The sequence below is a fragment of the Emydura macquarii genome, unplaced genomic scaffold (assembly GCF_026122565.2).
Source record: "Emydura macquarii macquarii isolate MOO-44397 ecotype Brisbane River unplaced genomic scaffold, CSIRO-AGI_Emac_v2 contig_1119, whole genome shotgun sequence".
NCBI classification, from domain to species: domain Eukaryota; kingdom Metazoa; phylum Chordata; order Testudines; family Chelidae; genus Emydura; species Emydura macquarii.
Genome location: NW_027131256.1, coordinates 2855975 through 2879354, shown reverse-complemented (window position 1 = coordinate 2879354; position 23380 = coordinate 2855975). Strand labels below are relative to the sequence as shown.

The following is a 23380-nucleotide window of genomic DNA, read 5'->3' as shown; positions in this document are numbered from 1 at the left end:
GGTTGGTGGAAGTGCTCCTAGTACGGATGCACTCCCCCGACCCAAGGAGGGTAGTGTGGACATCAGCCAACCTATGTTAGGTCAACTTATTTCTTCTAGTGTAGCCCATGCTCATGGTGCTTACATCAACTGTTGCTGCCTTTCAGAAACTGTCCCCCAATGCCCCGCACTGGCAGTTAAACTGATGCATGCGCACCGAATGAGGACGTGCACCATTGACACAAGAAGCGTAGTGTAGACATGTAAAACTGATTCAATTACCATGGTGGCTGTACGTTGACGTAACTTAAAGAAACTTAATTTTGTGTGGTAGACTTGCTCTAAGTGAAGTCATTTGATTAAAAGAACTGGCCCCAATTGAGAAAAGAGTGAGCAGGGGCAACGAATAGATGGGAGTTTAGAAGATCTGGGTTTTATTGACTTGCTGCCTCTGACCTGTGTGATAACAAGCACGTCATTTCACTTCCATGTCGTGTTTCCCCAACTGTAAAGTAATAATAATTATACTGACTTTCTTTGTAAAGCACTTGGAGATCTACAGGTGAAGGGGCTGCTATCTGAGCACACATTATTTTTATTATAGAGCTTTAAACAGAAAGGGGAATTTAACATTAACTACAGCAGCACTGCCGCTTCACTATAATTCTTCCGTGTGCTTAATCAAAGGGATTTTACCACTTTTTAATATTAAATGTCTGTTGTTTGCTCAGTTCACTTAAAATGTGCTGCACCTCATTAAACTAATCCTCCAAATGTCTGGAGACCTCCATTCATGCTCACATTCAATTCTTTTCCCCACCCACAACCACCCAGCTCTCCTCCAACTTCCCCAGGTCTTTGAGACAATTAATTCTATATACAAAAGAGGAGATCCTTGATTCCACAAATCCAATGTCCCATCTCTGGCTGTGGTCCATCCTGGTTGCTTCTAGGCCTTCCCCCTGCTCCTGTCCTCCTCTTCCAGTGGTATGCAGCAGAGAAGGAAATGCACAAATACAAACTGGAAGCAAGGTTACAAAATGGGCTTTTATTTCAAAGTGTTTAGTGTATTTACAACAGTTTAAAATGTTCTTGTGGCCCTCTGACCCTGTGCAATAGACACAGAATCCACCCTCACCAGGTGTGAGCATAATTTGAGCCCTTAGCTGCACACAGCCCACCAGGGCTAACACTTTGGGAGAATGTGACAGTGAGTACTTAAGGTGTGAAGGGATTTGTGGGAAATAGCTCAGTAACTCAGACCTCCCACCCCCAGGCAGCGCTCATGGGATGGAGACTGAGAAGTAGTGTGAAATAATTCAGAAGTTCCTAACAAAATACATACCATTATATTTGCAGTTAAATCAGATTTGGCAAATTATCCAAAGGCAGACATGCAGTGACATATATGAGGTTAGTCACGCGTGCCTGTCTTGCCTAAGAATTAGCAGAGATGTGTATAGATGCACTCACACCACATGTACATGCATTTTTTCTGTTCCCAACCAGTCATTCACGTACACACACACACACACACACACACACACACACATTCAAAGCCACACTTGCTCCCATCCATGCACACCTGCTTTTGTTCATGAACACACGCACAGTGACACACATACAGGTACTTTGTTAATGCTCTTTTACATGTGTTTTTGGTACAGAAAAGAGCTACAGAAATAGCACCAACAGTCTCACCCGACCTATCAGCCTCTGAAAAACCCCATTACTCCACTCAAGCAGTAGAGGAACAGGGAGCTAACTTCTCCCTTTTTCTTGTGGGGACACAATCCAACCCCTGAACACCCATGACTGGGCCCCAGTTGCTGTTCCCTTTCCAGAGCTGGGAAGCTGGGCTGTGTGTCGCAGGTTGGCATCCATGTTTTGGTCCTGGAATCAGTCTGTTTCATCCTTTCGGAGGTGCTGCCCCATGGCAGTTGCTAGAGGAGTCCCTCTTGGTTTGAAGGCATAAGTCACTTTGTGGTTTACTGAAAAGTGGTCCTTAACCTTCCTCCAGCATAATCTGCTGCCAACCCCAGCAAACATACCACAGGGGGTGGGGAAGAGAGATGGAGAGAAGGGAAAAGGAGACATACAAGAAAGGGTGTAGATTAGAATCTTCTCTGAAGAGGAGGGACTGAGTTCGAGAAGGGGGCATTAAAGCAGAAGGGGGTTAGAGCTGCCTGTGCAGGAGGTATGGATGGGGGTTAGGGCTGCCTGGAAAGCGCCTCCTGGATAGCCTCACTGCAACCACTCAGCTCCATCTGATTGAGGACGCTGCTGATGCGCTCCACTGTGGCACCCTGGGCCATCTGCAGCCTCCATTGTCTCAGCATCTCATACTGAGCGTCCCGCAGGCGTCGCTGCTCCATTTCAATTCGCTCAATCTCATAGTCACTCAGCCCCAGGCGTCGCACAAACTCCTTCCACCGAGATGGCAGCACATGCTCCACCACAGTATAGAGAACAGCAGGGTCTGGAGGAGACGAGAAAGGGGATGTTAGAGGCAGGGTCTGGGGAAGTGGAGGAGGATGCAAACAGCACCAGTTGCATCTGGGGTGGGAAACATGATGGTGCCAAGTTAGGAAGCATCTCCCCCAGCTCAGGCCTTGCCCCCTCTGAGTTATTACACAGACGTGTCACACCTGGGTCTGAGCCTGTCTACAAATGAATACGGGGGACTCTGCAAACTTGTTCATAGGGATGGTCTTGTGCACGTATGCACACACGACAGGTCATTCTTGTAAACATGCGTGCACCATGTCACTCCCACGCAGTCACGTAAACTCCCCCAAACAAGATAGTCAGTGTGTGGACACATGCAACAGGCCTCCCTCGGCTGGCCTCATGCACACACCTCCGTATGTGAACTCTCATGTGCCAGAGGCTCCTTCCTTAGTTTGGGCACTGGGCTGCAGCTGATGCACAGAGCTGCGCTCGTGCAGATGCACATGCTACACAGGCACATCCCACCCCAAGATGCACACGGAAGTCCTGTTCTCAGCGGGATGTGCACTCACTGTCTGGGAGCTGAGTCTTTCCAGCAGGTCTGACACAATCCGGGAGCTCCACAGCAACCATTGCCCTTGGCACCACACTGACTGTCCACGTTGCTTCAGTCGGGGGTGATTCCAGAGCGAGGGTGGAAGCTTTCGTCTCGTTCATCATAACCTAGGAGAGACATGTATTTACGATGGAATCGCCACTGGGGCAGCCCAACACCCGTTGTACCTGAGGGGAACAACTGCCACTGTGCACTAAACAGGGTAAAGAGAGACGGAGCTGGGACCCAGGAGTTAAAACTTCCCCACGAGGGAGGGGACCCACCACACGCATCTTATTTGTGGGGATGGGGCCAAACATTTCCTTCCTGCAGAGCATGAGCGGTTAAACTTTCTCTTGGCATGAGAAAATGAGGGTCTAGGAGGAAATACCTATAGAACGGAGTCATGCCAGGAGCAGGCTCAGAGCCTTACGCTCTCAGAGACCTCAAACGAGTTCCAGGGGAGGGAGGGAAAAATCCCTCTTTATACAGACTTGAGGACACCCCAGCTGGGATACTGCACTCAGCTCTGAGCCCCTACATCCCAGAGGGAGGCAGGGACAAACTGAGGGAGCTCAGAGTAGAGCCACAGAAAAGCTCAGAGGGCTGGAGGAACCAAGTTCTGAGGAGAAATTCAATGAGCTAAATCTGCCAGGTTTGGCCAAGCCCAGCTTAAATGATGGGGGCTTGGGGGGGGAAGGGACACGAGAGGATGAGACTTGAGCCTCAACTGCAAGTGTCTGAGAAGCATGAATCCGAAGAGAGAGAATGGCAAGACGAAGCCTGGGGATAGGAACTCAGGAACTATCCCCCCCCCTAGTGAGGGGGTCTGTGAAACTGAGAAGTTGTCTCCTTGTGTATAGGGCCCAGATTCCTAGTGCTTGGGACACTGGGAAGTACAAACCCTGAGAACAGACTGAGGGAACGAATCTTGCCCTGGGCTTCAGGCAGGTGGAATGGGACTGAGGGTAATGATAATCTGAAGGCAGAGGGAAGGTTTCTGCACTCAGTACCTTGCTTACTTCAGATACCGGCTCCCTCTTTGGCTGCTGCGTAGAAACTGAAAAAAAGGAGAAATTGTTTTCACTTCCTCCTCCCCAAGATAAACAGGAAAGCCCGCAAGTGCCTCCCACAGCTCTGACTTCATTCACGGGACTGTGATGAAATGCACAAGTCCCAGCAATGAGCTCACGTGAGGGATTCTTGTCACAGGCGTGAGTGCGAATGCAAGGCTGTTCGCACTGCCAGAGGAGATCAAGACAATGAACTCATACACCCTGGTGTGCACCTCCATCCTGACACTGGATCAGACCAATGGGATGCCGAGCCCCACATCCCTTCCCCACCCCACCAGCAGAGGTCCCCCCAACTAGCATCACCACAGAGAACGTTGTACTCACCACAGGAATAGAAAATAGGGATTGATCCTCTTTTACGGTATTGTTTGATCAGTTTAACTGCAACAAACAGCCCAAGGACAGCTGCAAGCACCACCACGACGCCAATGAGTACGAGGGTCTGACCTAGATGAGGAAGAGAGGGCGAGTGAGTAATGGAGGGAAGGAGAGAGGGAGGGGATAAGGGTAAGGACAAGAGCAAGACTGGAAAAGAAACGTGAAGATGGGGATAGGAGTGAAAGCAGAGGAAAAGTGGGGATAGAGAAGGGTGGAGAGGGTAGTAATGGAGCAGGGAGGGTGGTGATAGGGTTCGTAGCGAGAGCAGAAGCAAATGCTGGAGGAATGCCAATACCCCAAGTTCCCCAGTACTCCTTCTGCACTGAAGGGGAAGTTGGTATCCTCTGCATTGAGTCACAGGTCTTCTTACATTCTTCTTTACTGCAGCTGAAAGAGGGAAGCAGAAATTTGAGTGGTGCAGGGAGCAAGGGCACAAAGTGTCAAGTATTCCTAGGGACTGCCCGGTTTCACAGCCCCTGGCAAATCTGCCTGGTGACAGACGAGGGGCAGCCTGAGTCTGGAAGATGAGGTTATTCAATCCACTTGCAGAAGGTCAGTGTCTAATGAAGTCACACTTGGGGGGGACGCACACCATTCTCACTGTTGTACAGGTAAGGGGAGCATAGGAGCAGGAAACCCACCTACTGCAAGGGTTGCATTTATAGTCCTGCAGGAAGAATCCATAGGCACATACACAGATTGTGTCACTTGTTGTTGTACCTGTATAGTAAAGAGGGAAAAGTCAGCCCTGGTGAGATGACAGAGAAGGAAAATCACTCTAGGGTGGGGAGAGGAGGATCTCTCTTTGGGGGTGGAGAAATTGCTGTCAGGAATGTCAATCACTCCATGGCAGGACAGAGGGAAACTGCTCTGGATTGAAGGACAAAGAGGTGCACAAGGGAGAAAAATCACTACAGAGCAAGCAGGAGGAAACGGAGAGAGAGAAGTAGCTCCAGAGCAGCAGGCATGGGTGAGGAAGCCAGTCCAGGTCAGGGAGGAGGGGGAAATGACTCTGAGGTGTGGGATGTCATGTGTGGGCAATAAAAGTGCTCTAGTGCAGTTGTGAGGGAAACTGCTCAAGGGGAACTCACACCATCTTAGATGTGGGAGGGAGGGAACCAGCTAAAGGGCAGGCGTGGAGAAAGTCAAAACTTTCTTGAGAAAAGGAGGAAAAACGGCTCCAGAACACATAGGAGAGAGGGGGAGAACACTAGGGGGAGGAGGGATGGAAACAGCTCTAAATCAGAGGAGAGGAAAGGAAATTGCTCCAGGGCAGGGCGAGGGGGAAGTCACTCTAGTGCGTGCAAGGGTGGGAGAGAGGCAGCACTGGGGAATGGGAAAGGGCAGGGTAGAGGAGGGGACTCACTTAAGGGGCAGGGAAATTCACACCAGGGAAGGTGTGAGATGGGGAAGGGGAAAAGTGCCAAGGAGCAGGAGATCAGCTTCAGAACAATTGGGTGGGGGGCTGTACTATAGGGCCAAGAAGGAAAACGGACTAAGGGCAAAGGGAATGGAGAGGGAAATCAGTTCACATCAGGAGGGCGGTGGTGTGGGACTAAGGTTTGATCTCCACTAGAAAATTAGATCCATTTAACGATGTCGGTCAGGGATGTGAAAGATCCACACTCTCGAGTGGCACAGTTAAGCCAACCTCAGTCTCTGTGCAGACAGCGCGAAGTCGATGGAAGAATTCTTCCGTCACCCTAGTTACTGCCTCTCAGGGAGGTGGATTATCTATGCCGAAGGGAGGGAGTCTCCCATTGGCATAGGTCGTGTCTACAGCGAATCGCTACAGTGGTGCAGCTGTGCAAGCGTAGACAAGCCCTCAGTCTCTCCATAAGGAGAGGGGGATAGAAGAATCCCTCCCAAGACAGGGAGAGGCTGCAGGAGAGAACTGCCCCAGGGCAGGGGAGAAGGAAATCAGTCAGTCAAGGGCAGGGGGAGCAGAGGGGAAAGGGATTCTAGGGCAGTGTGGGGGTGCCCCACTCCAGGGCACAGGAGGGGTGTGTGTAAGTAGGACCCTTCCAGGGCTTGCTGAGGAGAGTCGGAGAATTGCTCCAGAGCAGAGGGGGAGAGGTATCCACACCACAGCAGAAGGAAACATTTGCTCCAGGACAGAGAGGACTTGCTTCAGCACAGGCGGGGTGGAAGGAGGGGCGGAGGTGGGAGTAATAAATATGAAGCAGGAAATTCCTCCTGGGCATATGCAGGGGGGGAAGTTCACTCTGTGGGAGAGAAGAGAGATGGAATCTGTGATGGGGAGCAAGCAGGAGCAGGGAAGGCTGTTACGGGACTGGAGCAGAAGGTGAAAGACAGAGAAATACGGCAGGAGGGAAGGAACAAGAAAATACCCCAGGGCAGGGAATATGGCTCTCCCAGGATGAATGGGTGGCAGGAGGGGGTTGCTATGGCTTGTCCTGGCAGCAGCTGTCTGTGTCACACTCACATTTTTGCCAGATGGTCCCGTTGTGGCATGAGCTGCAATTCTTACATTGGAAGAGATTACCGGGGTTATTCCGATATTGGTTGGGCAGACAGCCACAGACTGTGTCCTCCTTTTCCGTGCACTCAGACAGTGTTATCTGATGGAATTCTGAGGGGACAGAGAAAGAGAGAGAGAAAGATGATTCCCACCCTCTTCCCACTGCTGGGTCCACTTCATGGTGACAGCGAGGCCGGAAACAGACATCATCCTCCTCTGCTTTCCCCAACGAAGAGTTGGTACAAAGGGACTGACAATCACTCCCTATAAGCTCTTGTCCCCATCAAAATTCCACCCCCAACCCATTGCCGTTAGCAACACTGTCCCTACCACGTTCCCCCACTGTTCTTGTGCCCATCCACCCACCTCCACTCTTTCCCCACTACCGCATCCCCATGTCCACTTCTGCAGTCCCTGACTGTCCACAACCCACTTTCCCCAGCCTCGTCCCCCCCACGGCTGAGACTCACCTGAACGGCACCGCTGGCAACTATAGCATTTCCTCACAGCGTTATCCTTAGCTGTGAACGTGCCCTCAGGACATTGCAGGCAGCGGGGTGCAAGAGTGCCTGGCAGACAGTGTTCTGCCAAGTACGTCCCTGAAACAGAAGCACCTAACAGAGATCTGACAGGGACAGACAGACATTCTCCTAGGGCAAAGGAGAGCCAGGGACACTGCAGGGGAGAGGAGAACCCAAAGGGGAGAAGCTGCTCTAATTCAAAGGCTGCTAAACTAGACAGTTGCCTAGGCTGACAGATTTCTGGGGGTGGCCCTCCCGTGGCATTGCTAAAGGATGGGGTGATTTTGTAGAGGGGTGGTGTGGGTGGGAAGGGGTGCACACTCAAGTTTTGCCAAGACGTCAGATTGTCTTGAACAGCCTCCGACTCAGTGTGCAGGTAAATGGTATGTTTCCTTAGCCCCAGCAGGGGAGGCACTCACAAGGGTGAGAGGGCAGGAGGAGAGGAGATCCCACGACAAAAGGGCATGTCTCTTTACCCCAGAATGGGGCACTTGCACCAGGGCTAGCAGGGGAACAAGAGATACTTGGACTGAGAGTGCAGGAAATGGGAATGTCTCTCTGGCCTTAGCAGTAATGACTCGCTGTTACACTCTATTGTACCTGGGTGGCATCTCATGCAGCAGTGGGTCCCGTTGGGGTGTAGGTACTCTCCTATCTGACACTTTGGTTCCCTCCTCTTTCTCCCCAGAGCTGTCCCATGGATCCGTAGGGTATCTGGGTTTGGGGCTACGCCCAGGCATTCCTCAGTCCACACCCAAGTCAGGGTTAGAATAAGCTACAAAGGAAAAGACCATTGTGAGAAAACATTTCCTCAGGTAGAATTCACGGCTGACCCTAGCAGCAACCTGTCATGACAATGAGACCAACTGAACTGACCTACTTTCAGAAGAGAGACTGTAATGGACGGAAGGCCTGTGGACTATGAACCACGTGGAATTTTAAGGAAAGACTGAAATCTCTTTGCTTGAGTCATGAGAAAGACAACCTGATTCCTGAGGGAATCTTGTTGACCCTCCCCCGCCCCTTTTTTAGGTAATACATTTCACTGTTTAGAAACTAACAGGCTCCAGGACTACAAAGATAGATGTCCTGAGATTTTCAAAACTGTTTTCCTTTGAGTTTAAATTGCTAGGGTTGCAAAGACTACCAAAACCACTGTCATAGATAAGTAGGACAGCTAAATACTGTCCATGCAGACAAGTACTTAAAGGGTGGGAGTGGCATTTAGTGGACTTGTTTCCTGGTGTTTCTGTGTCTGTCCTTTTCCTTTGTTTTTCTTTTTTATTGTTCTAAGTTGTGAGTATAATGGTTGTCAAGCCTAGCAAACCTCAGGCTTTAATAATGTATCCTACTTGTCCTGGATTTGGTACCAGCCTGTTCATCTTATACAGTTTCTACTGACTTCTTGCTACTGAGAGAGAGAGAGAGGAGGAAACTTCACCTGTCACCTGGGTCTCATCAGCCTGACCTATCCATAGATAAGACTCCCAACCAGCCTAAAAAGCTTCAGAGCAATGTAACACCATTACAACAGCCCACTCAGCTCTAATTATAACAGTATTCCCACCCCTCGCCCCCCACTTTTTTTTTTTTTTTTTAAATGTGTTTGGTTGGGAAAATTGCTTTAACAAAGCAATTTATAAAGCTGTGACCTGAGAATATTTTTGGCTGCAGTCTTATTACTATTTCTATCAGTTAAGAAAAGTTATATTTTCCTCCTCACTGAACATAGAAAGTGAAAAGGTTTTTACCTTATTGAGAAGTTAAGCCCTGGGCTGTGAGAAAAGAAAGAAAACCCTATGTGAAAGCTTTAGATCTGCAGTGCACTAAAAAGTTAACACTTGATATTTTGGTGGCCTATGTAGGGATAGTGAGTTAAATAACATTTTCCCCTTGTAACTGGGGAGCGCTGACTTCTCAATGAGAAGTGTGCTGTGAGGATGTACTTGCTTTGCTTCTGTGAAATTGGTTTGATCTCTGTTTTTATCAGCTCTTTGTAATGTTATTCATGAGTGCAACGGTTCCCTAACTTACTCTTGTGAAAGTGATTAGTACCAACTGCAAAGAAACAGACTTTTTTCTGCTGTAAGAACTCTAGCAAAATGAAAGCTAAACCAATATAGATAATCTAGAACGCTGATACCAGTGTGGTGGTTGTGGGATTATGAAAAGATAAGTGCACAAAAGGTGCCTATTACAGCTGTATCCCGTCTTATTCCCCTCTCAAAAGTTAGAAGTTTGCACACGTGAAAGCCATTCAAAAACTACAGAAATGATAGGAAAATGAAATCCTGGCAAAGAGGGGAGCCCACTCTCCCCAAAAGTGTCAGAGAGCTATGAATTATAAATAACAGATAAGAGACTGTCAGCTTTTTCAGTTGCCACAAAACCATCAAAGAGAGATAAAGGATGTATTTAAATGCACATTTATGTGTTATGCTGAGCCAACTTGAACTGCCCTAGGCTCAAGCCCAAACATGTTTGCAAAAGAGACTTGAAAACTTTCAACATCAATGCTGCAAGCTGTGAGGATGCAGCTAGCAGCAGGCCACACTGTGTTGTACCAGGAAACCAAAGAGGCTGAAAAGAAGTAGTTGAGACAGAGGAAAGCGAAGAGGAGACCTCAAGTGCTAGAAGTGCACCAGCTTCATCTTCTTGCCCTGTGCTTTATGCCCACATTATCTGTGGCAAGGATGGGCACTCAAGAATTGGACTTTTTAGCCACTCACCATGCTGGAACACGACACACAGTAACTGAACTGCTTTGGCACTTATCCCATCATCTTTCAAGATGGACAGTTGCCATTAACCAACTCACATGGAGGCAGGATGGATTCCACAGTTCCAAGGGTAAGCCAATTAGACACAAAGAACTGACTGCAGCAACTGACAGATAGCCTATGAATGTGACTTGATTATTTGCTGGAAACAGAATGGAAGAGAATGCAGAGATGGTCTAATAATAATATAACGGATGTTTTAGCCAAAGAAGCAGCTTTTAATAGGATACCATGGGAATTTATAAACCTGAACCAAGCGTAAATAAAGTACATAGTGTAAATATAGGAAATACTTGAAAAGCCTAGGCCAAAAATACAAAACACCAGGTCATGCAAGTTGATTACTCTGACACCACATCTTTAGATATAAAAGACAAAGGGAAAGGCTGGGGATGAATCAGATTTTGTGAAAGCACAGTTAAAAGACAGTGATTTCTAAGTTTTACAAACAAGAGGCTAATAAGTTTTATTACTGATCAAGATCTGAGGAATAACCAAGAACTATAAACCAAAGATGAACCAAAACTAATGACTCAGCCTTTTTAAAGGGCTTTTACACACAAAATACCATGATAAGTAGTTCCAAAGAGCTATTAAGGACTTCTGTTAATGCACATCCATGTTGATTTCTATATGAGTAATCAAGCATTGAAGCAGGCAGCAGACTGGCAAGACATGCATGAGCTGCATTGAAAGAGGATATTACACACCATAAACAGCAGCCCACCAGGACAAGGTGCAGACGTTTTCTGCAATCCACAGAAATTGCTTTTCTATGGTCAGATTTACAACTTGACTTTATTGGATCCATTCCACAGACCAAGATAGGGAACAAGTATATGCAAACAGACATCTGTTTGTTAACAAAATGGATAGCATTTATTCCCCACATCAAATGATAGTTCAAACCACAGCGTGTGCGCTGGTGATTCACATTTTTAGTCATTGAGGCTTGCCTTTGGGAACAGAATCAGAAAGAGTTTCACGCTATGTTTCTGAGACCAAGATGGATGGATGTAAAATACTGGTGATTAAACCAAAAGTAACACATTGCATAACATTTTAGTCATCTAAGCCAGTGCTTCTCAAACTTATTTGATCGCATCCCCTCCTTCTTTGTGTCTGGAGCAGTTTACACCCCCTCTCCTGCCGCACAATTACATATACCGATAAAGAAAAACCAACACGCAACTCTCACTAAATATGAAAAGCAGCAAGGCATTGACTGAAACAGAGCCCACAATCCATTGCAATAAGTGCAAAAGCAAAACTGCTCTGGTGATCAATGCTAGCAATTAAATGTGCATACCACATCGTAGCAAACGGATTAAAATACAGATGGCAACGACTCTATAATGCTATGCAAGCTTAACAGAAATCCATCCAAACGCACAGCACCATCTCGAGCCCAATGCACAGCACCAGCTGAGGACCTGATCTGTCTGGAGGGATCAGCTTGGCTAGTTATTCATGGCGGCAGGTAAAATGTGCGCAGTAAGTTTTTTTCCCTAAAGCTTCTCATGCCCCCCTCAGAATACATTCCGTGCTCCCCAGGGGGGCCCACCCCCCAGTTTGAGAACCTCTGTTCTAGGCCAGACCCCTCCACTGTTCATCATGAGCCAGTTCTAGTTCCCTGTTCCATATTTCTGCCTCCTCAAGTAGCTGTCAATATCTGCTGCAGTGCCTATCAGTTGGGATGGGGAAGGAGAACGTCTATATATGCCCATCCCCTGCATGCGCTTGTGGTGATACAATGCACAGGCCTCACCCACCACAGCTATTGCCGGTGTAGGGTGGCATTGAGAGCCTGTGGCCCTCTTCAGTGTGGCAAGACCCAAAGCCACCACCACTGTAATTCACACCCTCACAGGCACTCCTACCTAGCCTGAAGGTATTGTAGATATCTGCAAGGGAAGGGGCAAAGGAATGGAGCAAGTAAGAGGAACGAGGTGAGGAAGAAAACAAGGGAGAAGAAAAAGAAGGAGCAAATGGGGAAGAAAATAAGCAGTTGCAGAGAGGAATAGAGGGGCTGTTGGTGTGGGCAAGCTGGCTAAAGTACTGGAATTAGAACACAGGGGCTAAATTACTGAAATAATCCTAGGCTAATCATTATCAGTTTGCTGAGTTTTCATCTCCTTCAGGAAGAAACATTTGAGTGAATATTTCAGGGAAAACAAAATGTTACAGCGTAGACGTTTTATTAAAATATGAAGAACAGGTAAGCTCACTCCCTCTATACTGTGTATTTTAATAGGTCATTCATCAGTTGTACAATTGCTTCCCCCCACAACATATTCATTCCACTCTTTCTCAAAGAAAGGAAAACAAACTATTGCTTAACACATTATAGTTTTTTAGCTATTACAATTAAATACATTCATTTAAAATTAAAAGCCATAATCTTTCAATTATTAATTTAAAAAAACCCTAGCATTTGTCATTTTTGCACAACAGAACACAGATATTCCATATTTTAGTTATCTGTCACACATTTTGATGGCTCATGTCACATGCGGGCCAGTTTGAGGGGAAAATCAGATCATAACCATGCTAAAGAATAGTTTGCACAACCATACAAGAAACTGGGATTTAAGATTTCCTATAGTTCTTTTGTCTATTTAATCTTTACCAGCTAGGTCCACAGAATTTGCTCCTTTTGACCTCATTATAAGCAGCATGAGATATCTATATCACATATTTTATAAAAAAAAAATACTGAAAACAGAGCCTCTGATTTATGCACTGAGAAATAATTTTTTGTTAAAACCATATGTGCAGGAAGAATTTTTCCTTTGCCCAACAAAACCTGGAAAGATTAACAGAAACATCCAAAGCCTATTATGACAAAAATATCAGATTGATATTTCATTTTAACTCCCGTCTAAAACAGAAAGGCCCAGAAAAGTTTTGATGCATTTGAGAAGGTCCCTGTGAAATTACAGGGAAAATGTTGTGGTATATCAGATCAAAATCTCTAAAGGACTCCAACTTCATATCTTAAAATGGGTACATATAAATCACTTTAAAGGGTTTATTCATTATGATACTGATACAGACAGAGAACATTATAAAAACCAAGGAAAGTTACAATGAAGAAAGATGTTTGCAGTGTTGTAATCATTTTGGTCCCAGGATATGAGACAAGGTAGGTGAGGTAATATCTTTTAAGGGACCAATTTCTGTTGGTGAAAGAGACAAGCTTTTGAGCTATATAGAAGGACCTGAAGAGCTCTGTGTAGCTTGAAAGCTAGTCTCTTTCGCCAATCGATGTTGGTCCCATAAAAAATATTACCTCACCCACCTTGTCACTCCATTGAAGAAAGATAGCAGTAAAGGTGAGATAAATATTAAGGATTAGTACAATAACCATGACATGAGGAACAGAATGAATGAAAATCAATGAATGAAAATCAATATTTAGTTTATTTTATAGAAACACATGGTGGTGTTATTTTGACAAGCTACTGGTACGAGCAACTGCCAGATTAGTTAAGCAACTCTTTAAAACAGCAGCAGGGAGTCTTGCACTAGGGGTAGTTTGAAGGAAATACCTCGATTCCCAAGAACAGACATTCATATAACAACATACGTCTTTTTTGCATCTCAGCACACTAACCTCCTTGTGGAAAAGCAATTAGGTAAATTTAGTGACAAGGCTTTTATGGAATGGAATCACAGACATCCATCCTAAATAAAAGTGTGGTCACTGTCACAGTCAAAGAGAGCAATGAGAGGAGGTAAAAGGTATTACCAAAAAACTTCTCATCCCACAGACTTGCCCCAAAAGCCATTCACGGGATAAAAGATGCCTGTATAGCATGAGGGTTTCTTGAAATGAGAAGATAGATATACAAAACAGGAAAATCTCAGGCCAATGAATTTTTGTGGAAACCTAATGGTAACATATTGGATACTAGGGTAGGCTTCAGTATCTTTTTCCCTGATAGTCTTTAAGGATAGCTATTGCTGATTATAAATCAGATTACTCTAAACTGGGAAGATGCTTTCCTTCCGGTCACACTTGTGGAGTGGAAATAATCTATATCTAAACTCTTTATTTCCTGGTTTTCAGGGTATCTGAACTCAACATGCTGGACGGGCACAAGTTAGCAGGGAGTAATCTTAACTCTGCATTAAAGTTTTTTTGGCAGTAAATTAACAATGTATCTAACACAGCTGTAAATTCTAGTGCAGACAGGATACAAATGCTTATTGTTAGTGAGGCTAACAAGTTTAAGAACAAAGGTTTGTGTTCTAGATAATGTCTGCACTAGAATTTATGGTCATGCTACTCCGGAGGTCCTTATCCAACACCTCCCATTCGCTGACGACACAGCAGTGACAACCCACACAGAAGTCCATCTCCAAAATCTCATGGACAGTTTTTTCCAAAGCCTGCCAAGACTTCGGGCTTACTATAAGCTTAAAAAAGACGAACATAACCTGCCAAGGTGTTGAAGCAGCTTCCATCAACATCAATAATTATGAACTTAAAGTGGGAAACGAGTTCACATACCTGAGATCCACTGTTGCAGACAACCCTTCACTTGAAACAGAGCTCAACATCTGCATCGGAAAAGCTGCCACAATAATATCTAGACTGCGCACGAGGGCATGGCAAGACAATAAACTGACAGAACACACGAAGAGCTGTGTGTATCGTGCATGTGTTATCAGTACACTTTTCTACAGGAACAAGACATGGCTCTTATACTCTTGGAACCTCCTGGAGGGACAGCGTCACCAACACTGAGGTGCTCAAGCCGGCCTGCATAACCAGCGTGCAAACACCCCTTTAACAGAGAGGCCTCTGCTGGCTTGGGCCTCTGTGCCGAATGACTGATGAGTGAATCCCAAAGGACAGCCTCTATTGCGAATTGGCATCTGGAAAAAGACCTAAAGGGTGCCCAGAATTGCGTTTCAAGGATGTGTGCAAGCGAGACCTCAAAGAAATGGACATGGATAAGTGGGAAGAGCACACTCAGGACCGCAGCCTTTGGAAACAAGAGCTCAATAAAGGTCTCCAAAGCTACGAGAGGAAGCAGCCCAGCTTAGCAGAGGAGAAAAGAGCCTGCAGAAGGCAGAGCCCAAAGGGTTGAAACACCACCTTCAAATGTAACAAATGCGACAGAGATTGTCTCGCTTGAATGGGTCTCTTCAGCCACAGTTGTGGCTGCCATAAAACCAACTAAGCAAATGTTTTCTCTCTCAGGGGTGCATACCCAAGGTCTCTTGGGACCGAAGCATGCCTACTACAGGTTCCTACTACCGCTACAGTCCTAAACAACATGTTAAAACAACTAAGAATACAGGTGTACACAAATCCTTATGTGCACAAATACACTGGCTTTAATGGTATAAATATGGCAGGGATGGTCAAACATACTGACCCCCCGGAGACCCTCCTCTCTGCTGGGCAGAATCCTCTAGCCCCACCAACGGGTTGCAAGGCAGAAGCTCCTAGCGGTCAGGAGGTGGGCATGGGAGGTTCCATCAGCTACACTTTAACTGTACGAGAGCCACATGCAGCTCACGAGCCATAGTTTTGCCTTCCTGGAAATATAGCACGATGCTACTTGGGGCTTTTGGGAGGAGAAATCAAGCTCCTTGTGTGCCTCCACTTTTAGATTACATTTCTTCCACTGGCTGCAGGCTAGTTTCTCTGTGCGAGATGTTTGCAAAGCAAGAATACAAACATTGAATTGATGAATGCAAGATCAGTCTTGCCAACGATTGCATCACAAATCTCTTGACGTTGGTGTTTTTCCAGCCCCACAAGTCACGCAATTACATGAGACTCTCAACTTTCTTTTTTTTACAAGAGAGACGTTTCTAGACCTCAGAATTGCAGAGGAAAAGCTTGAAAACATGACCTATAGGCTCAAAACCCAGAAAGCAAATAAAGAGATCCAAATTGTAGCACTGTTGTAAAGTGTTGTGATTTTGGGAGGGCAGGAGTCATGATTGCTTTAATAAGAATATGTCCCTGGGCCCCATTCCCCACAGAGTGAATAGTCACCCCATTGCCCAAACATGGTGTTAGTGGGGGCTGTACTGCATAAAGAACCATGGATAAGTCAGAAGGGAGCACTCTCTCTTTTGAGTCAGTACTAACTCTCATACGTGAGTGCTAGGAGTTAAATTCCACTTAATCCTTCCAGGTTCTCCAGCCCTGTGTAGGAGAGGAGAGATTCCTTTCTTTTTGGCTGATCCCAGCACCTGAGGGGTTAACCTCTCCTTACTGGCTGGCAAATCTGGAAAGCAGCAGCAGCAGTTCCTGTAAATCCAACCTCTTGCTGAGTCAGGGACAGATTACGGAAGCAGGTCATTACAAATTAATTGTTTCTGCTGCACCAGGGAATCAGGCACAGAGAAGAGAAGCAGCTGCCTGGGGCGCAGGGGAGAAAACACCAGGGCAAAGCATAATCTCTGGAGTCACTGAATAATGATCTCTCACATGGCATAGAACTATCAAATTTTTATGATCCTGGCCAGTGTCAGACGATTGGGGTTAAGAAATAAAGTCCAGTCTTTTACACAGGAATGCTAGTGTTATACCAGTATTACTTACATCCACCAAAGCTGAACTACACAGGGCCTGCCTGACACTCCAAGACTCCCTCAACCACACTGTATTCTGAGACACCTCCCCTCCCCACCTCAAACAGTCCTACTCCAGGAACACTCCCCTGGAATATAAAGCCCCCTGGAGATCCCAAAACAGTTCCACAGGTCACCATGGAGAACCCAATGCACGTTCCCCCGGAGATTTCTCAACGTGAACCATCTCTCTTAGGGGACCAAGGGTGTCTAGGATACAAATCTCAGGTCAAGGTGAACGAAGCCAGACAGGGAGCGCACTGGATAGGCAGGGAAAACTAGAGGTGGTGAAGAATATTGACTACACTGGGTTGGAGATCAGAAGGGGGCACGTGGCAGGGGCCCCATTTCAGATTTTGGAGGCAAGCATCAAGTATAATCATAATTCCAGGGGCTACTTAGGCACCTGAAAACTCTAGGTTTGTTTGGTTGGGTTTTTTTTTGCAGATAATAACTTAGAAATTATCTGACAGGACCACTGAATTTAATTCCTATACAAAGAAAGAAAAATATATACAAACCCAATTAAAGCCAAATTTAAAGTTTATACAGTTTGTAAATTAGGAACAGTCAGGAGATAATACAGCAAGATATTCACAATCCCACGCCTTGAGATATCAGGTTTGGAGCCTTAACAGATATCAGAAACACAAGTTTGATACTATGTACACTATCTATAGTACAGAGAGATAAAAAATAAATAAAATCTGCTTAGTTTCTCTAACAGACACACTGTGTTACTGACATTATCTACTCTATTTTAGTCAAATGTTTTTCACTCCATTATAAACGTATTTACTTAATTTTAACTTACATGTTACGTTTTTTTCTCTTATAAAGAGCGGGAATTTATTTTTCTAATTATTTTGGCACTTACATTTACTGATCACAATCATGTCTGTGGATCACTAACATTTGACTCCATCTTTACTATCAAACTTGGAATTACATTTATTTTTGTATGAATTTTAAGTTATATTAAAAGGTATAATTAAAAATACAATTTGAAAATAAGTGACCATCGCACAGTGTCTAAAGTTACGTGTTTAGCTACTTTTTTTTAAACTGGCACTGCTAAGGTGAATATAAGCTAAATTTACATTCTAGAAGGATGCTATTATTTGATTGTACCATGTTAAATAATAATGGCAAAGCACAATATGGTAATAAAAGTAATAATGATAATTACTCCAGCAAGGACAGATTAGGCATTTTAGAACTCACTATGCAAAGAATTAAATTTAAGCATAAGAGAAAATTAAAATGATGAAATGCACAAACCGGTGAAAAAACTAAAACAATAGTACCGTAATCCTTAACGAACTTTAAAAGAATAAATTACGGCGAATATAAGTGCATTGCACATTTTGACAAGTACCACCAAGTAACAACAACAATAATTCAAGTCTGTGCGTGAGAGAGTGTGTGTGTTGGGGGGAAGCATGCATCTGAGCTTTCTCTTTAAGGGGAGCACTCAGGAGTTTGAACATTTGTTCAGTACAACAGCAGCAGCAGCTGCAACTCCCACGCCAGACGCACCAGCACAGACAGGCTCTCTGTTCCCCTGCCCAGCTCAGTGGAGACCCAGTCGGGCACAGCCACCTAGCATCTGGCGAGTTCCCCAGCACTGCACAAGCCATGGATCAGCTTCCCAAAGAAAGAGAGACTGCGTGGCCCAAGGTGCAGCAGGAGCTGGGTGGTCAGAGAGCAGCTCTGGGAGGGGTAGCTACAGAGGTCTAAGGCAAATTTTGGGGTGTCTATACCCCCCAAAGCACCCATCAGCACTGCCCCTGTTGATAAAATTATAATGTTGTCTGAAACTCAGGGGGGCCATGCCCTCTCCCTCCCTAAATGGCGCCTTTGGGGCAGAACTGTACACAGGAGATGGCGCACTAGAAATTGCTGAGGGGAATTGAGATACTTAGGGACAGGAAACACAAGACAATATCCATTATCCGAATGTGTGGAACCGGCACTGGATATGTGGATGGTGGAAGGCGCAAGGGACTGTTGCAGCATTGTTTGCAGGAGGAAGCAGAGGTGTTTTAAGCTTGTGGAAGTGGCTGGGGAACCTGAGGAGAAGCAATCTCCTTGATTGCTGAGTTAAGTGTTATTTCCTGTGGTAAGGCAGTGGGAGAAAGCAGGGTCAGGTCACCCACTGATCCCAGTGGCATTAAGCCTTGCTCATGTAAGGGAACTGTACCCAGCAGGTCAGCAAGCTGAAGGACTGCTACAACTTATCAGGTGTAGGCAGTATTATTGCTTCGCTTCACTCTGGCTCTTACAGAGGCAAGATGGGTGAAGTAATAGCTTTTTTTGAACCAACTTCTGCTGGTGACAGAGACCAGCTTCCAAGCTTATACAAAGCTCTTCTTCAGGTCTGGGAAAGCTGTGAATGGCTCAAAAACGTGTCTCTCGGCAACAGAAGACATTACCTCTCCAGCCTTCTCTCTCTAGAACTCATCAAGGACAGGAGCATACAGTCTTTCTAGGGGGTCGCACCAGTAGATGAGAGAGCAACTCACAACAGATTATCAGTACTATCCCACTTCTACAAAGAGGGGAAAGAGACCCACAAAATGGAAAGGACTCACAAAAGGCACATCAGAAAATAAACTCAGGTGGCTTAACTCCCAGCCTCCTCCCAGTTTTAACCCCACCAGATTCCCATTGCGGTCCCAAGTGTTACTCACCGTAGCCACCAAGGCAGGGGAAGGCCCCACCGGGGCCATGGTCTTGCGCTCTCCTACGTCCCCATGGTAGGACCCCCGCCTCCGGAGAAGCCCCCCAAGGCCAACGCGGATCTAGCACCAAGAGAGCGAACTAACAAAGTGAAACTAACAAGTTCTGCAACTTCCTGCCAGGCTCCAGCAAAGGGCGAGAAAGCAAGCAACAGGAAAGGAGGCGGGGGGAGATAGGCAACCTCAAACTGTACCCCCTCCCCCAGCAGAGTTAACCCTTCCCTCCCCATAGCACAGAGACCAAGAGACTAAGCCCTCACCCCATCCACTCTCCCCTCCCCATGGGTCAAAGACTCAGTCATCAGAACATAAGTCGTCCTCATTTAGCCAACCCTCCTCTCAGGATAAGAGCGATCCATCTTCCCTCCTAACCCTCCTTTCGTTATGAGACAAGTCACAAGAGAGACACCCCCACCCCCTCAGGGCAAACCCAGACCAGAGATCAAATCAATCCCCAACCTCCTTTTAACCTTTCACAAGACTGAGGAAGCTCCAAAGTGTCTCTCTCACCAGCAGAAGTTGGGCCAATAAAAGAAAAGAGATTATTTCTCCCACCTTGTCTCTCTAGATGCTGAGACTCAGCTAACCCCTGTTTGTTAAAAGCAGCATTTAGGAAGCCATTTGCAGCCTAAAACTCTATTAAACCTACTATGAACAATGTTACATATTCTTATATATGCCAGTAAATGATGCTCTCTATATTATCTACATATACATTTATCTACAGATATTATTAGAATGGAGAGGGTTATGTAGGTTATTTTGCATTTTCCGTAATAGATTTTTGCAACTGTTTAAAAAATAGCTCTAGCACCTCCATTGTTTGCAGCAGGACTTTGAAGTCAGACAAGGGAATACAATCCTGGGATCTGGCCTCATGTTCAGATATGGCAGAATTAAAAACAGTTAAAATCATCAATGACAGTCTTTCATACAACTTGCTTTTGCCACGCCAAAACCCTTACCATACCATCAGCATTGCGCAGGTGCCAGCCTGGTGCCTGTCTTCAGCAGTCCACCTGGAGCAGAAACCCCAAACAAGACCAGGGTTTGAATAGTGCTGGCAGTGACCCAGCACTTTTGGGGGGAGGGGAGGTTTAGGGTGCTATCTTGTTCTCCATAATCTCAATTTTAATTTATAAACAAGAAGTTTTCTATTTCCTATGGTTGCAAAACCTTCAAAAACATAAACAAATGTAATGCATTCTAATGCAAAAACCCTACTAGCAAACGGCAACGACAAAATATAACATTGCCCATGTTTGGATTGCGTGTTAGTAAAATATGCCAGTTTCTTGAGACAATTAATTAGGAGGCCAGAGTTAAGGTTTTGTGATAGAAAGCAAGTCTGATGAATTTGGGGTGCATCCTGCTTTGATGTATGTTGAATGTATATATATTTGGAATATGTTGCAGATGGAAGTGAATGCCTCATGTACTGTATTAGCGACATCACTGAACATAATGTAAACGTGGGAATAAATGCTGGCCTTCTCCTTTTATTTATTTCCATCCTTTTAAGGTTTTGGGTTAACTGTCATTAAACCAAGCTTTGGTTGTACTAATAAATTAATAATCAAGAAATGAACCAAATAAGAAACCTCTTCTGGTAGTGGAAAGCAGAACACACTAAGCAGAGAGGTCAGAATTTGCCTGCTGTGATCACAGAACTGCAATGTGCTCAGATCCTGGGCCTGAATCACTGGACTATACTAAGATGCACACAAATCTTGGTTCACTTTGGTTGCTTTTGTGCTTCTTATCCAAACAAGAAAGTTATTTTATTGCTTTTTCATTCAAAAATGAGACAGGACCTGCAGAAAAAAGTAGTCGTAGTAGTAGTAGTAAAATGGCTAAACATTGTAAACACAGAAACCCTGTTTCATATCTCCAGATGACCCCTACTTTAATTTTAAGAGACTGAACTAAATGACCTGAAAGCTTCTCTTGGTCACCAACAGAAGTTGGTCCAATAAAAGATATTACCTCACCCACCTTGTCTCTCTGAACTAAAAGAGAATAATAAAAGACTGTGGTAAAAAAAGAACATGAAAAGAGCATTATTTAAATGGCTAAAGGATAAAGAACTCCCTCTTTTATGTGTTTTACATTAAGTTTGTAAGTTCTTTGGGACAAGGACCTTGTATAAAAATTTCCTTCTTTACCCCAAACTGGGATCATGCTTCTCTTTGGCCCCAGGTTTAGGATGTGCTCAGCAGGAAGAAAAAAGCAGGGTAACCTTTTCCCAGGCTGCACGTAGTTCCGACAGTAGAGATAGAAAAGGCTCGTTAGGTCTTGTCTATCTTATCTACTTCTTTGAACATGACTGATAAAGGATTGTTCCCCACAGAAAAAAAAACTAATACACTGATGTAATAACTCATGTGGAAGAAGTCACATCCCCATAAAGAAAATAAAATCAAGTTTTTCGCATGTCATTATTTAATGGGTGAGGTCTGCTGCTAGACTTCAGCCTCCAGAACCAATAGATCTCCCAAGATCCTTGCAGATTTCAGAGGATCCCCTAAAGATCTTCACATCAGTAGTCTCCTGTTCCCCCTGCCCCCTCACTTTAGCTTTCCCTGAGTGCATCTGTTCTTGGAAACCTCATTAGGGATTGGTTATACAGTACTGCATGGGAGGGCCTCCATATGGTTGTTAAGGCAGCCTCAAGATATGCTAGCTTCCCAGATTTACCACTGGGTGGTGAAAACACACCTCCCTCAGCTTCTCCCTAAATCAGCTGCCAGCCCTCAATGGAGTGGACTCTGCTGGACCTTCAGAGTATCTTCTGACAGCTTGGCACAAGAGAGGACAGAGTCACAGAGGAGATTGGGACAAACACATGAACCCCAGGGAAGATCTTCTCCCTCCTGCTAAGCAATTACATTTAAATTTAAAAATATAAATAGTCACCGTTTTAAGGCACCATCAGAACCACCAGATCAGGCACCTTTTCCATAGACTGCTCCCACACTTCCTTCCTCTCTCCCCACAACCAGCTCTTTGTACAGGGCATCAATAGTTAAAATGGTCCCGGCCTCCCACTCTCACTTCCCAGATGGGCCACAGATCTAGCTCTCCTCCAATTCACCTGCCTGCTACGGGCCAAGATGACCAATATTTCCCCATCTTCTCTTCCACAGAGGCCCGAGACCCAACCTGTATGTCTGGAGTGCAGCTGTAGCCGTGTCCGTGCCAGGATATTAGAGACAAGGAGTTTGAGTTAACAGCGTTTAGGGGCCTTTTGGAGGGAGAGACACACACAAGCTTTTGCCAGCTCTTCTTCAGGCCTGGGAAAGGCGCGTCCCTTCATGGCAGCCATCCCCCCAGCTCTTATTCTGACCGCCACAGGTGCCCCAGAGCTCATCGTAATCCCCGGCCCTTGGCCACAGGAACGAAACCAGCCCAACAGCCGGAGTCCGGGGGCACCTTACAGACCAACCCCTTTATGTGGGCCTAAACTTTCCTGGGCAGCAACCCGCTTCGGCAGCTGACAGCACCCAGGGCCGCCCGACCCGTGCCAGGTACCAGACCCAGGGCAGCCAGACCACTGCCACGTAAGGCTTCCCCCGTCCGCCCCCGGGCCGGAGCTCCCACAGGGCGGGGCAGGGCTGTCCCCCCCCGCCGCCGCCTAACCCCGCCGGCGCGGGCGGCAGTGACACAGCGCTGTGTGACTCACTCAGGCCCCCGCCCCCGCGGGGATAGCGCTGGTAACACCAGGCACGGCGGGGGGGGGGAGGGGCGGAAAGCTGAGCTCCCGAGGGCAGCGCTCGG

At 45.9% G+C, this 23380-nt stretch overlaps 1 protein-coding gene across 2 annotated transcripts; it reads right to left on the bottom strand.

Moving 5' to 3' along the window:
* Positions 1 to 1012: 1012 nt before the first annotated feature.
* Positions 1013 to 23380, bottom strand: TNFRSF1A (TNF receptor superfamily member 1A). 2 transcript variants are annotated; one of them, XM_067545989.1, is made up of 12 exons: positions 23286 to 23380; positions 22698 to 22847; positions 20569 to 20622; positions 8083 to 8257; positions 7432 to 7560; positions 6926 to 7072; positions 5121 to 5199; positions 4775 to 4866; positions 4426 to 4548; positions 4039 to 4085; positions 3003 to 3153; positions 1013 to 2458 (listed from the first exon to the last, which is right to left on the bottom strand). In XM_067545989.1, the coding sequence occupies exons 3-12, from the start codon at positions 20569 to 20571 to the stop codon at positions 2190 to 2192; spliced, it is 1215 nt and encodes a 404-aa protein (XP_067402090.1). In that variant the 5' UTR covers positions 20572 to 20622; positions 22698 to 22847; positions 23286 to 23380; the 3' UTR covers positions 1013 to 2189. The 2 variants fall into 2 exon arrangements, with proteins under 2 accessions (XP_067402090.1, XP_067402089.1); XM_067545988.1 differs by lacking the exons at positions 20569 to 20622; positions 22698 to 22847; positions 23286 to 23380 and adding an exon at positions 19556 to 19714.